A 13751-nucleotide genomic window follows, 5' to 3' on the forward strand; every position below is an offset into this window, starting at 1 on the left:
TACCCACTCCAATATTCTTGGGCTTCCCTGGTAGCTTAGGTGGTAAAGAATCTGCCCGCAAAGCGGGAGACCTGGGTTCGATCCCTGGCTTGGGAAGATCCCCTGAAGGAGGGCATGGAAACCCACGTCAGTATTCTTGCCTGGAGAATCCCTATGGACAGAGGAACTTGGCGGGCTACAGTCCATGGGGCCGTGAAGAGTCGGCCATGACTGAGCCGCTAAGCACGGCACAGCACAGATCAGGTGGCTCAGTGATAAAGAACCCGCCTGCCTGGCAGGTGACGCGGATCTGACCCCTGAGCCAGGAGGATCCCCTGGGGAAGGGAATGGCAGCCCACTTGAGTATTCTTGCCTTGGAAATCCCATGGATAGAGGAGTCTTGCAGGCTACAGTCCATGGGAGTGCAAAAGAGATGGACTTGGACATAGTGACCACATAACAGCAGCAGATCTAACATCTAGGCAGTGGTGAGAACACTCATTTTTAGAGTCATAGAATCCTGAATCTACCACTTATTGGCTTAGCAAACTTGAAACTTCTTTGAAGCATAATCTCCTTATACATGACTTGAGAAAAATGATAAATACCTTTCAGTGTCTCTGTGAAAATTTGGACTAGTAAAAATTCACCCACTAGGCACACATTATTATATTACGCACAATTCATTGGAACTGTGACAGATATCTGAGCTCTCCACTCAAGCACTGAAGCCTAGAATCAGTTCTTTGGGGACCGAGAAATGGCCAAGTCTCCATGAACTCAGGCACATCTATTAAACAGACACACCTGGTCAACACCTGTATATGTTTCACTTTTTTCCAAATTTTAATGTAGAACCTAAAGCCAACCATAGAAGAGAAGCCCAGGTCACAAACTTACCAAGATAAGAGAGAATGTTAATTTATCTCAGTTCTCCTGAAAATATTTGCTTGGTCCCTATCATAACATGTACCTTTGGTATGATAGGGAGAGGCGACAAGCTGGAGGAAACTAGGAGAGGTCGCTTTGGATTTTTAATCACTTTTATAAAGACTGTGCTTACATTTAAATGGAAAATAGCTATATTTTATGCTGATCATGTCTGTTTTGCCAACCATAGAGGAAAAGCCCAGGTCACAAACTTACCAAGATAAGAGAGAATGTTAATTTATCTCAGTTCTCCTGAAAAAATTTGCTTGGTCCATATCATAACATGTGCCTTTGGTATGATGGGGAGAGGCGACAAGCTGGAGGAAACTAGGAGAGGTCGCTTTGGATTTTTAATCACTTTTATAAAGACTGTGCTTACATTTAAATGGAAAATAGCTGTATTTTATGCTGATCATATCTGTTTTACTAACAGATAACGAGATGCAAGCACTGAGTCTTCTTGGACAGTGATTCTGCCACAAGTCCTGTTACCATCTCTGTGTCTCAGCACCTAAAATACTTTATGAGAACTGCAGATTCTCCGTACATGTCCTTAGTCTCTGTGGCTCAGTAAAGATCCCACACAAGATGCCTGAAAATTAGGCCAGCCCTTTGGTATTGTGGTATTGGTGTCTCAAGATGGTTTCAAAGTAGAATAGACGTGGCAAGCACGTGGAGTAGTTAATTTTTTTTCCTCTGCATTTTCCACTTATTCTTTTTGAATATTTGGCAAGGTGTTTTTCAAGTGCTGGCCTCTCTCAGATATTCTAGTTAGACTTAGCAGAAGGGTGACTTTTTGATCCTTACTCAATGCATTCATTTCAGTGGAAGCAGGGCACTGTGTTAAGTGTGGTGGTGCCAGAAGTGATTGAAATGGGACAGGTCGAAGTGAAAAGTTAGACTGTGGGGTATAGCTGCATTCCATATATTCCTCTGGAATACTTCTCCAGAGATTATAGCTCCAAAGTGAAAATGCAAAAGTTCTTGGATTTCTTTTACCAAAAAAAGCAAGGATAATGCATTAATTGCCTATTGTTACCCTATAATCTCTCCTTTCTCTGAATTTCTGCTGGGTCTAATGTATCCCTAATGTATATGCTCTGGCTTATGCTTCTTGCTTCATGTAAATCTTTTTTCTTAGTGTCTATATGTGTTCCTTGGAGACAGTGGGCATGCCTTTCACTTATTTTGTGTCATCCTCTCCCTCCAATGCTGAGCACAATGCAGGGTTCTTGGTCATTGCTGAGTAATTTTAAACCACTGACTCACCTGTGCTATGTAGAACAGTCATTCTCATTCTGGGTGGACTCCAGGTAGCAAATCTACTAGCTTATGTGGAACTCTCTGAGGTCATTAAGATCTTGGCAAGCATTGAGTGTGGCACAAAAACTCATGAACCATGCCTTGAATGGCATGTACAACTGGAACTACCAAATTCCCTGCAAAGCTAGTTAAGGGGTAATAACACCACTGTAACTACTTTTAGGTACGTCTTTGCAGCTGGAAACTTAGTTAATAATGCATTACTCATTTTAGTGTCGCTAAACTCTGTCCTCTGATCAGAGCAAAGCTCTGTTTTCAAATGAGAAAACTGGAGTGCACAGAGATAAACAGCTTAGTGTTTACAAAATGGGTGAGTGGCAGAGCTGATGTCTGAAACAAGGCTTTCTGCATCCAAATACAGTGTCCTTCCCATCCCTCTACACTGACAAAGTGGACTGCTTTTCTGCATAATAAAACTCTCTGGGACAAGAAAGAGATGCAGATGTATTTTCCTAAACAAGAGAGATGGAGAGATAAGGAGATGATCTTAATCCCAAGTATAATGTATTTGTCTAAACTAATTTCCTCACCTGGACATTTACTGCTCCTGTTCCAGAATCTGGGAAAAGAAACAGAATGTAGCAAGGGGCCAAGAATAAGTCTTCCTTAATAAAAAAGAAAGGGTTAAAATTTGACCCTTTGAAAGTTTAAGGTGGACAGTTTAAGGTTTAATTATCTAGATACCAAAAACTAGGCTGAAAGGCTGTATTTCCTTCCTGATGTCTTTTCAGCTTATAGGGAAAAAGTGAAGGGGTGTGTGTCTGGGGGAAGGGTTAGGGAGGGAAGAATAAGACTCTTTCCTTCTAACAGGCTTTCTTTAAAAAAAAAAGAAAAAGAAAAGGAAAGAGAAACAAACGTTTGCTTCTGTGAGCAAGCCACATTTATGTTTAAAACATAAATGAAATAGGGACAGTTCAAGGTCCAGGGGCTTGTGTTCTGATTCGGTTGTTTACCATCAATCAGACCGTTGCTTGGCAGACACTGGATGGTTATGAGCCTGAACAAGCTGAAAAGGGGCAGGAAAAGAAGTGGAGGCAGCATTCTTCCTATTTAAAGCTGCATCGCTTGAAAAAAGTTTTCGCAGACTGTGCTGGAGCTGGTGCTGAAAAAGGGGGTTTGCAGAGGCTGCCCTGGGGCTGGTGCTGAAAGAAGAGCCCGCAGCTGACTTCATGGTGCTACAATAACCTTAGAATATACTTTTAACTCCCAGGAGGACCCACATGTCTAATATTTAGACGTGATGGCAAACTGGGTGGCAGTAAGACCTCTGCTCATTCTTACTGTTTTTTTAGGGCAATTCGTCTCAATACAAGCCCAGGAGGAAGACGAGGATGGTAAGTTTGCCGTTTGCTTTCCTTGTGGTGTTTATTGCACGCGTTGGGAAATGGGTGGAATATTAAGTCTCAGGAGAGCGCGAAGAGGAGGTTCTGGTTTGAAGTTGAGAAGGGGGCTGACAGATTTGCACCTGGGAAACGGCTCGGAAGACAATCGGGGACATTTGTAAATCCGGAGCCTCTACATCTGCCCTTCGAAGAGTACACTGCTGAATTCTTTTGGGGAAAGTCTAGGATAAGTCCTTTTGCCTGAATGTGGAGAGTGGGAAGTTTAAAAGAAAAGGAGAGTGCTTAAAACGAAGGGTAGAGACACTCTTAGTTAGGGGAGGTCTGTGCTGTGGGCTAGAGTTCTGAGCAAGGAAACGTCTCGGCAGAAGCAGAGTAGGGTGGAGCCTTTTTTGTACTGAACTTCAGCTACTTCATAAAATTCTTTGTTTAGAAAAACCTCTGTAGCCACTCTGATAACTGATTTTTCTTTGTCTTTGACTCCTTATTCTTTTCTCTTTATAGATTTTTGCGTCTCTCCTAGTTTCATTTGTGATCTTACAATCACTTTTGCTTTCTGTGACACAAATCTTTCTTTCTCCATGGCAGAGGTTGATAGAAGCCAGATTTCTTATTTTCCCACCCTCCTGACTTGACTATCAGGACAGTGGTGGTTCCCTGTTGGAGGCGGAAGGCAGGAAATCGGCATGTCTTATATAATTTATTTATCACGGAGTATTTGCATGGGCATTATTCATTAGACACAAGTTTCCTTTCTTCTCTTTTTTAAAAATTTAAGACAGATCTTGCCTGGTTGCCAATTTTTTTCCCTATGAAATTTGCATATGTTAGGGTTGCTTTCTATGGTAGGGTTAAGCAAAAATGTGTGGCTGCTAGCGATATAAGAAAATATTTAAGTTGGTTTCACATTGTTAAATCCTTACCCTCCAGGCCTGAAGTTTCAAATACAGACATGTACTCTTTCATAATAGGCCATTAAAGATTTTCATAACAATTTAACATCAAACTCAAGCTTTTAAAACTTAGCACACCTATTAAACTTTTCTGTTACTGTCCTTCATATATATTTTTTGGCTATATACACACACATATGTACTACATATGTGTGTGTATATATATTTAAAACCTGTTTCTGTGTATTTTTGCTCTGTAAATGTTCATAAAATTAATCTAGAGACCCCCAGGTCTAAAAAACATTTAGAGTGAAAATAAGAATCTACGATGAATACCCATGAATCTGTCCAGAGTCCCATAGAGGGGGCACTTTCTGAAATCTTGAAACTTTTATGTTACTTTTTATGTTTTAAAAAATGAGACAATTCATAGAAGATTAAACCTTTTGAGTTTCCCTGTAATGTTGTGAAAAGCCTGTGTAGTTTGGAAGGGCTGGGGAGATAATAGAATAAGAAGTAGAAGTCAAGAAAGGGGAGGGAAAAATGCACAAAATTACTATAGCGATAGAAATATCTGAATATAAAAGAAGTTGACTTCCCCCCCCCAGAAAAACCAACAACTTTCATTCAAAATTTTACACAACTTTCCTTGTTACTATATTTTAAGATAAATTATTTTCATTTATAAGGTATGAAAATAATTGAACATGTGAATAAATTAATATTTCCTAAAGTATATGGTGTAGGCCATATGTTAAAAGACTTTCTCAAATAGCTGTAATTACATTGTAGGTGTTTCTGAAAAATGAGCAGAGTTCAATCTACCTTAATACTAATTTATATAAATGTTAGAAATTTGATGCTTAGTGCAAAAAAGCCCCTGATTCCATACCAACTCTCCTCTCCCCAATATATCCAAATAGCATGGAACATGGAGATCCAAACATTTTATAGAAAAAGGGTAAATTGCTTGCATACATATTGTAAAAGAATAAATTGCTCAGTTATGTTACTCAAGCTAAGAGAATATGTGTGATAAAACTTCAATAGCAAAAGTGAATAGTTAAGGTTTTAATTAAAGGTGATATAAAAAAGAATTCCATAATCCAGCATATTCAGAACTACATAACTTGAATTTACCATGCATATTTTGGTTTAAGTTATATTGTGTAAATACTTGGCAATACTTTATTTTTCCTGTTCAGGCTTGTCACAAACTTAATAGAAGAATCAGAATTTTGAAACTCCATGTGATTTTAAGTTTGGAGAAGAGTAAGTTAAGGTAAATGTTTTAAACTAAAGCAGCTTCTAAGGCACACATGCAAAACAATATGTTTTTCAAATTTTAGCTCTCAGTCATATAATGTGGTACTGACTTTGTGTATGAATATGTCCTCTTTGAAATGTAGAGACTTATTATCATATGCAAATGCATACTTATAAGTTTTTTTTCTTTTCAAAACTTCAAGGTATATTTTTCTTCTGTTTGTGATTATTTTTACCGGAAATTTAAAATTTATATTTTACATAAATCACATATATAATGTCTTATAGAAATACTTATGAATGATGAGATAAAAGAAAACAAATAAAGCTTTAGGCCTCTTAGGCCAAAATCGTTACTACTTCTCACTAAATTTTAAGAACCAAGTTGATTTTTTAAATTCATAAAAATGAGAAAGTTTGAGAGTTGGACTAAGTTTAGTTGGGACTATTAAGTAAAATTAAGTAAACATATGAGTTAAGATAACAAAAATTAGCTTTTCATGAGTTTGTGTGTGTGTGGAAATGTGTTGGTTGTTGGGGGGGCTACCTGAAGAGATTTTCCCATTTGTTTTTTGTAGGAGAAAATACTAGTGCATTTATACTAATTTTTATATTGCTGAATAAAGGTTTAATACCTAGGTCTAATACCTAGTAAAGGTCTAATATCTAATACTTGAATACATTCTTGTTATTAGAAGTAGACATACTTAATTTTGGAAAATAATCTTTGATATGAATCATTGATTTCAACAACAGAGAAACAGTGGAGAGAAGGAAAGCTACAGAAGCGTACTGTTTTATTTCCAGAGACTATAAATGTCAGTGCTTCTCAGGGGTCAGGCAGGTGACATCAACAAATGAAGCAAGAGAGTATATATCAACAGGTGATGGTAGGCCTGTGGAGAACTGGAGATGCGTGCCCACTTGAAGCCATTCATATCTAATGTTTTCAGAAAGTATTACCTAAGCCAAATACAGTATATTTTGAATGTCAAGTTTGGCTCATGGACCATAAATATGCAACCCTCTTATTTGTAACCCTATACTAGTAACATGGACCCAAGCTGAGTTTTGATTACTAAGAGATGAGGGGCTCACAGAGGATGAGATGTTTGGATGGCATCACTGGCTTGATGGACATGAGTCTGAGCAAGCTCTGGGAGCTGGTGATGGACAGGGAGGCCTGGAGTGCTGCAGTTCATGGGGTCACAAAGAGTCGGACACAACTGAGAGATTGAACTGAACTGAGGGGCTCACAGTTCTTTCTATAGCATATGTGCTTAGTCGCTCAGTTGTGTCCAACTCTTTGTGACCCCATGGACCGTAGCCTGCCAGGCTCCTCTGTTCATGAGGATTCTCTAGGCAAGAATACTACAGTGAGTGGCCATATCTTCCTCACGGGGATCTTCCCAACCCAGGGATCTAACTCAAGTCTCCTGCATTGCAGGCAGATTCTTTACCATCTGAGCCAACAGGGAAGCCCTTTCTTCTTCTTGTGTGTGTGTGGAAGTGTGTTGGTTGTTGGGGGGCTACCTGAAGAGATTTTCCCATTTGTTTTTTGTAGGAGAAAATACTAGTGCATTTATACTAATTTTTATATTCCTGAATAAAGGTCTAATACCTAGGTCTAATACCTAATAAAGGTCTAATATCTAATACTTGAATACATTCTTGTTATTAGAAGTGGACATACTTAATCTTGGAAAATAATCTTTGATATGAATCATTGATTTCAACAACAGAGAAACAGTGGAGAGAAGGAAAGCTACAGAAGCATGGCCTTCTGCATTTTTATTATATTATGTCTGGCATTTATCTCATCATTCAAATACAAATATCAAGAAACAATGCTTAATACTCAGCAATACTTGGATGGGATCATTTTAAAGGCAGTAGAGAATGCAAATATATAGTTTAAGATACTTGTTTACTCATAAATTGTTTTAAACTTTTTACTGTTGAAATAGATACTTTGGATCATACTCATGTAGGATATGCACACTTTTCTTTTACAGTGAATGTTTAAAGCTAGGTCCACCTGCCTGTAAGAGAATGTAGTAGTTTAAACAACAAAAGAGTGTTTTTTTCTTATTTTATAAGCTTCTAGTTTAGTAGTGAAAGGCTGGTTTACCAACTCTACAGAATCATCAGGGATTCAGTTTTTTCTAGCTCTCTTACATTCCTAGGGTACAGTCCTTGATGTTCTAAATTCCTACACAGCTACTGGAATCCCAACCATTATATTTACTTTCCTGGCTTCTAGATATGGAATAGGAGATAAAGACTGTAATTCTTCTTTAATGGAGATTGTTAAGTCATCATATCATTCTACTTACTTATAAGTCATGTGGTCACACAAAGCTACAAGGGCTGCTGGGAAATGTAGTCTTAGCTGGGTAACACTGACAATGTACTCTGTTGAACAGAGTTATGGAGGATACAAAAGGGAGAATAGCTATTAGGAGGCAACTGTAATCCTGGCCACAATGCACATAATTGCCAACCCCTCAGTGGAATAGATCCGGTTTCAATGGACAGAATATAGATGAGTAACCAGGTTTACCCTGGTTATTGTTCATTCCTGAGTAGAATACAAAACCAAGAACACCGGATGGCACTTAAACATTAGGCTTTTATTCTTTACAATTCTTTCTGTAGTCTCTTCAAATAAATTTTACTTTTATAAAAATTAGAATGAGGCTTTATTTTGGAGAGTATCTCTCTATATATGTGATTGGTAGATTGATAGGTACAGTAAATGTTTGATATTGACAAATGCAGTGTAGACTTTGATCATGATTCTTTGTGTTAGTTGGTAAGCAATCCATACAGATCAATGCTGAGCTGGTTGCATAAAAAAATCACCTGAAGAGCTTGTTGCCAGTATAGATTCTAGGCTCCTCTTGTTCCCAAATATCCTGATTTGTTGGTTGTGGATGGGATTTGGGAAACTTTCTAGGTGATGGATTCATGCTGGTGAACCACTGTGTTGTCTCTGCCTAGACTCTTGATCTTGGTGTGACACCAGTTGGCTTGCTAATAACTTGCTATTCTAGTCATTCCTTTCACTTACAAGCCTGCTTATTTAAAATGTATAGATAAGACATTGTGAATTCACAATCATTTCTGGAAAAAATACTCAAGACCCATATCCTCCTTATGGCAAGTTAAATGAATCATTCTAAGGCCACACTATTAAAATGTATTTCCAGGTGACTATATAGTCTTCTTTTTCTTTCCTTTACTTCCTGCTCTTCACACTTTTATCATATCCCCGCAGGCCAAAGACACATTGCGTTGATCATTCTAGAAGTGCACATAATGCCATATGTTAAGTAAAAACATCAAGAGGAAGTTTTGTTTTGAGAGGAGGAGACTTAGAGATTAAAGTTATGTTAATCTATTATTTTCTTTTTTTAATCAAATAGTTTGTTCCTACTTGAAGGAGAATTCATGTGTCATTTCTTAGTCTTATATGGCAATTTATAAAATATTTAAAATTGGATCAGTCACTTTTTGACTGATGTTTTGTGTTCTGAGATTACAACACTGAAAAGTTTAGATTTATATATGAGAGATAAAGTAATAGTAGGAAAAAAGATTAAAGTTATTAATTATTAATTGACCTATTATGTACATTTTGGCAAGTTGAACAAGTTTATATAAGACAGTGGAATTGCTAGGAGTATGTTGACAATTCAGTTTTCCTCTAAATTTCTTTTCATGTAAATTTCATGTGGCTTTTTCTAAATTTTATTTAATGCTGAAGAGCTTTTACACACACAGAGTATCTATTTTTGGCATTTGTGTGAGAAGTAGTCTATCCAGTGGAAAATTTTTCTTTGAAGTTGTGACTGCATTGGTGGTTTTCATGTTTTTACTTTATTTTATTGGTATGGTTAAAGCTAAACTCTTCAACAGAAATCAGGATGTTCCATCTCATACTGAGTATTTTTCCTAAGGAACAGTGTATCAGGGACATTACAATAGCACAAGATTTTCCTTACCCAATTATTGTCTTCTACAGAGAGGTAACATTAACAATGTTAAAAAGTTAGCATCAATAAATTAATGAACGTTGTCTCTATAGCTTTCTGGTATAATTTTCAAACTCAAAAATGTTTGTGTGCTTTAAAAAGTTTTTTTTTTTTTAGTTTACATCTGGGAAGGAGGAAAGACAGTCTCACAATTGGTTGGTTTTCTTTCCTTTTTCTTTCTGGGTGTCTGCTCAATGAGAATTATAAGTTCAGTTTAAAGATGACACTATTGCTTGCAACATAAGCATCATAGCCTTGTTGTAGTCTACATACTTTGGTAAGTAAAGTAAGCCATGGTCCCACCATCATTGGGAGGACACCTGGATTCTGATCCATCTCTGGTACTTAGGAGTTCGGCAACCTTTAGACTCCTTTCTTTGAGGGCAGGAGGAGAAGAGAGTGACAGACAATGAGATGGTTTGGTGGCATCACCGGATCAATGGACATGAGTTTGAGCAAACTCCAGGGAAGCCTGCCATGCTGCAGTCCATGGGGGTCACAAAGAGTCAGACACAACTTAGTGACTGAACAGCAACAACAAATCTTACCAAACCTTTGGGTCCTCATCTGAATTTGAAGAAATTATACACACCCCTGTCAATCTAATGGAACTCTTAGGAGAGTCATTTGAGAAATTTACCTGAAGGCAATTTTAGAGCATTTGCATGAGACTCGCAAAGTGATATTTTGGTCTGATCTCAGTCATCACAGCTATAAATCTTGGTGGCATAAATTTTACTTTTACCAAATCTTTGCATTAGTTTTGAAGAACCTTCCGGATTTGTCCTCCTTCTGCGTTTTGTTTGTTCTCCATCTCCTGGGGCACGTTGCTCCGTTAATCACGCTCTCTTTTCCGTAACTTCAACAGCCTCCTTTCTATGAGTTCTTTCCCCTTAGCCGGTAAAGAGCTCAGCCCTCTCCCAGGACCCATGTCTGGCTTTCACCCTTTCTTTATTCTTAGCCTAGCTGCTTTGAAGGAGCAGAACAGTTTTCTGTCTGACTCCGTGCCCTCATTCATCCTATGCACTCTCAGTCTTGCTCCCTCTATTCCTCCTAAGCTTGTCTGGTAATGTGTGGCGCTCCAGCGGACTCCTTTTACCTACCATTAACGAGCCCAGCTTTCCTGAAATGCTGTGCCCTGAAGGGTCCCACTTTACCTTCCTGACCTTTCCTTCTCAGCTTCATGGGCTCCTTCTCTCTCTGTCTCTTGTTTTATCCCTTAGCACTTTGTTTTCTCATAGGATTTAGTCCACTGGTTCTGTCTGTTCTCTTCCTAGATTATCTAGGAATCTTACTCTCAGGGTTTTGCTTAACAGCTAATTGCTGATCATTTTCAAATCTTTCTTCAACCCTGATCTTCCCCATGAACTTCGGAATACCCAATTTCCCACTGGCTGGTTCATAACCACTTCAAGTTCAGTGTACCCGAAACTCAACACATTATCTTTCCTTCCAGATAGGATCATCTTTCTCCTGTATTCTTTATCTCAGTTAATTCTTTATCCTACTTGGTTATTCAAGCAAAATTCTAATCAGTTACTAAATTCTACCATCGTACCTGCTAAATATTTCTCAAATATACCTCCTCTCCCTCTCTGCCCCATCTCTTATGCCAGTTGAAACTCTCTGGATTACTGCCTTGTACTGCAATAGCATGTAAGTTCATCTCTCTGCCTTTCATGGGGCTGCTTCCCATCTGTACCTGTTGGGACCACCTCTGTTGCCCTTGTGTTATAAAACTGAAATCTGATCCCTTCAGTACCTTCCTTAAAACCTTCCATTGACTCCCATAACTTGAGGAAGGAATAATGTTCAAGCTCCTAAGCAAAGCGTACAAGACCTTTCATGATCTGTATCATTTCTAGAATTTTAGTCCAGTGGCTGTCATTCTTTGCCTCAAAATAAGGAATTGCCTATAGTTCTCACCTCCCATGACATACATGCACACACACACTTTTCCTTAGTCTACTTCCCAGGTTCCACTCCATGTCATGAATTTATTTTATGTATTAGGTATATGATTGCTGTTCCTTGCACATAGGCCAATTGAATATTATTTTTTTTAAATCTAAAAAAACCTCTCCCACTATTTATTCATTCAAATATGAGTGAACCAATTTCAGATTTAGATTTTTCAAGTTATAGTTACATATTCTTGAGTAATTTTCTTGCGTGCTCTATGTTTTAGTTTTCTCATCTATAAAATTAGAATAGTAATATTTACCTTAAATAATTATTTTGAAGATTATCATATATTAAACCACCTACATAGTAGTATGGTTCCTAACAAAGAGTAGGAGCTCATCAAATGATTATTGATACTATTGTCCAACATAATTATCCAGTTGATATTATTATTCAACTATTTAATAATATAACAATAATAATAAATGCTTATTGGATAATTATAAGAACCAAAATGTTATATATTATGGAAAAAATAAAGAAACAACTTTTCTCTCAAAGAGATTAAAATTATTATACACCTTAAAATGCAAATTTTATCTACTACGGTCTCTTAGGCAATGCATCAGTATTTTTATCTAATATCTAAATTGGCTATATTTTAAGCTTACTTAGACATTTTGCCCTACAAATAGAAGAGCTTTACTGTAGTGTCTTCTTGTGTAGGTTTACTATGGGGAAAAAAAAGAAACAAAAACCTCTTTCCATAAAATACTTTCTAAGGGCCATGTTATCTGAAGCATTATTCCTGCTTTCTTGTTTCACACCCCACACACATTTCATTCTCTGCGATTATCTCCAAGATGTGAGCAAGTCAAGCATTATCCACTCCATGCAGCGGGTGCTGCCTCATGTCTGTCTACCAGTTCTGTCTGTTTCAGAGTTTATTTTCTGAAAATATGATAGTCATAGAAGTCTGTATTAAAAACTGGAAGCTTATTTCCCACCCTGCATTTCTCTGGATTGCATCTGGAATGAGAGGAATTGCTTCACTGCATGGAGATTTACAAGGCAGCTCCCAGGACTATTTGGATAGAGTAGTGGGAGTGACCATCTTTTCCCAGATTTTGCAGCAAGTCTCCTCATTTTCCAAAGACTGCTGGTTTCTTCACTCCCTTCTCTCCCAGGAGATTTTTGTGAAATTGACTCCAGAAAGCAGACACTGATGTAATACGTAGGCACATTCTTCATGCTCACACTTTCCTTATTTTGCTGCAGTTTTCTTTCTTCTCAGTTTTTCAAACTTGAACAAAATGATGGGTTTCACTTGGAAGGAGGTATGTGCATGGAATTTCACCAGATAATTAGTAGCTATGAATTACTTTAATTAAATTTTTTTTTTATTCAATAGAGCTGTTCTGTGGCCATCAGCTTTATAGTTTTTCATTATGGAATTTAAAAATATCTAAAAATTTAAAAATATTTCAATAGAGAATTTAAAAATATATGGATACGTCCCATAGCAAATACAACTTATTTATAGAGATTTGATATTTTCATTAAAAAGTTTAACTGCTTAAATAGCAGTTATATAGTTATTATTTGCTCCTGAAGTAGAAGAACCTATCAGATTCATTGATGCTAGTTTGAAATTATTTTTAAATTTTTTCTTTTTCATTCTTTCCAGAGCTTTCTATTGAAGAAATGATTAAGTTACAATTTAATTCAGAACATTATGCTTCTCATTTAGTGCTCAACTTTCATCTAGAGTTTCTGATAGAATGGACTGGTGGGTGAACAGTGAGGTTAACTGGTTACTATGGGAAGATGAACTGCAAAGAAAAAGTTTCTAGTTTTCTGGTCTTTGGCTACAAACACAAACCCTCTGAAGTTTTATAAAGAAAGCTTATACTTTCTTTTGAAAGGCAGAAGGGCACTGGCCATTCTAAGGCAAATGAGTGATTCTAATATAGGAATCTTCTTTTACATGAGCTTGTGCTGAAACAAAGAAAAAAACACGGAGTCAATGAAGGAGGAACAATTGAACATTCCATTGACAGCTTATGTTTAAGCTTTCA

The 13751-nt window shown here is 37.3% G+C and overlaps 1 protein-coding gene across 1 annotated transcript in view; it reads left to right on the plus strand.

Annotated features, from left to right (window-relative positions):
* The first annotated feature begins 3079 nt into the window (after window positions 1-3079).
* Window positions 3080-13751, plus strand: part of COL5A2 (collagen type V alpha 2 chain) — a 152607-nt gene continuing 141935 nt past the window's right edge. Inside the window, exon 1 of the mRNA XM_020900310.2 lies at window positions 3080-3566. Within this exon, the coding sequence (XP_020755969.1) occupies window positions 3473-3566 (94 nt within the window). The 5' untranslated portion in view covers window positions 3080-3472. The remainder of the gene's footprint in view (window positions 3567-13751) is intronic.

Source organism: Odocoileus virginianus, chromosome 13 (genome assembly GCF_023699985.2).
Source record: "Odocoileus virginianus isolate 20LAN1187 ecotype Illinois chromosome 13, Ovbor_1.2, whole genome shotgun sequence".
Lineage (NCBI taxonomy): Eukaryota > Metazoa > Chordata > Mammalia > Artiodactyla > Cervidae > Odocoileus > Odocoileus virginianus.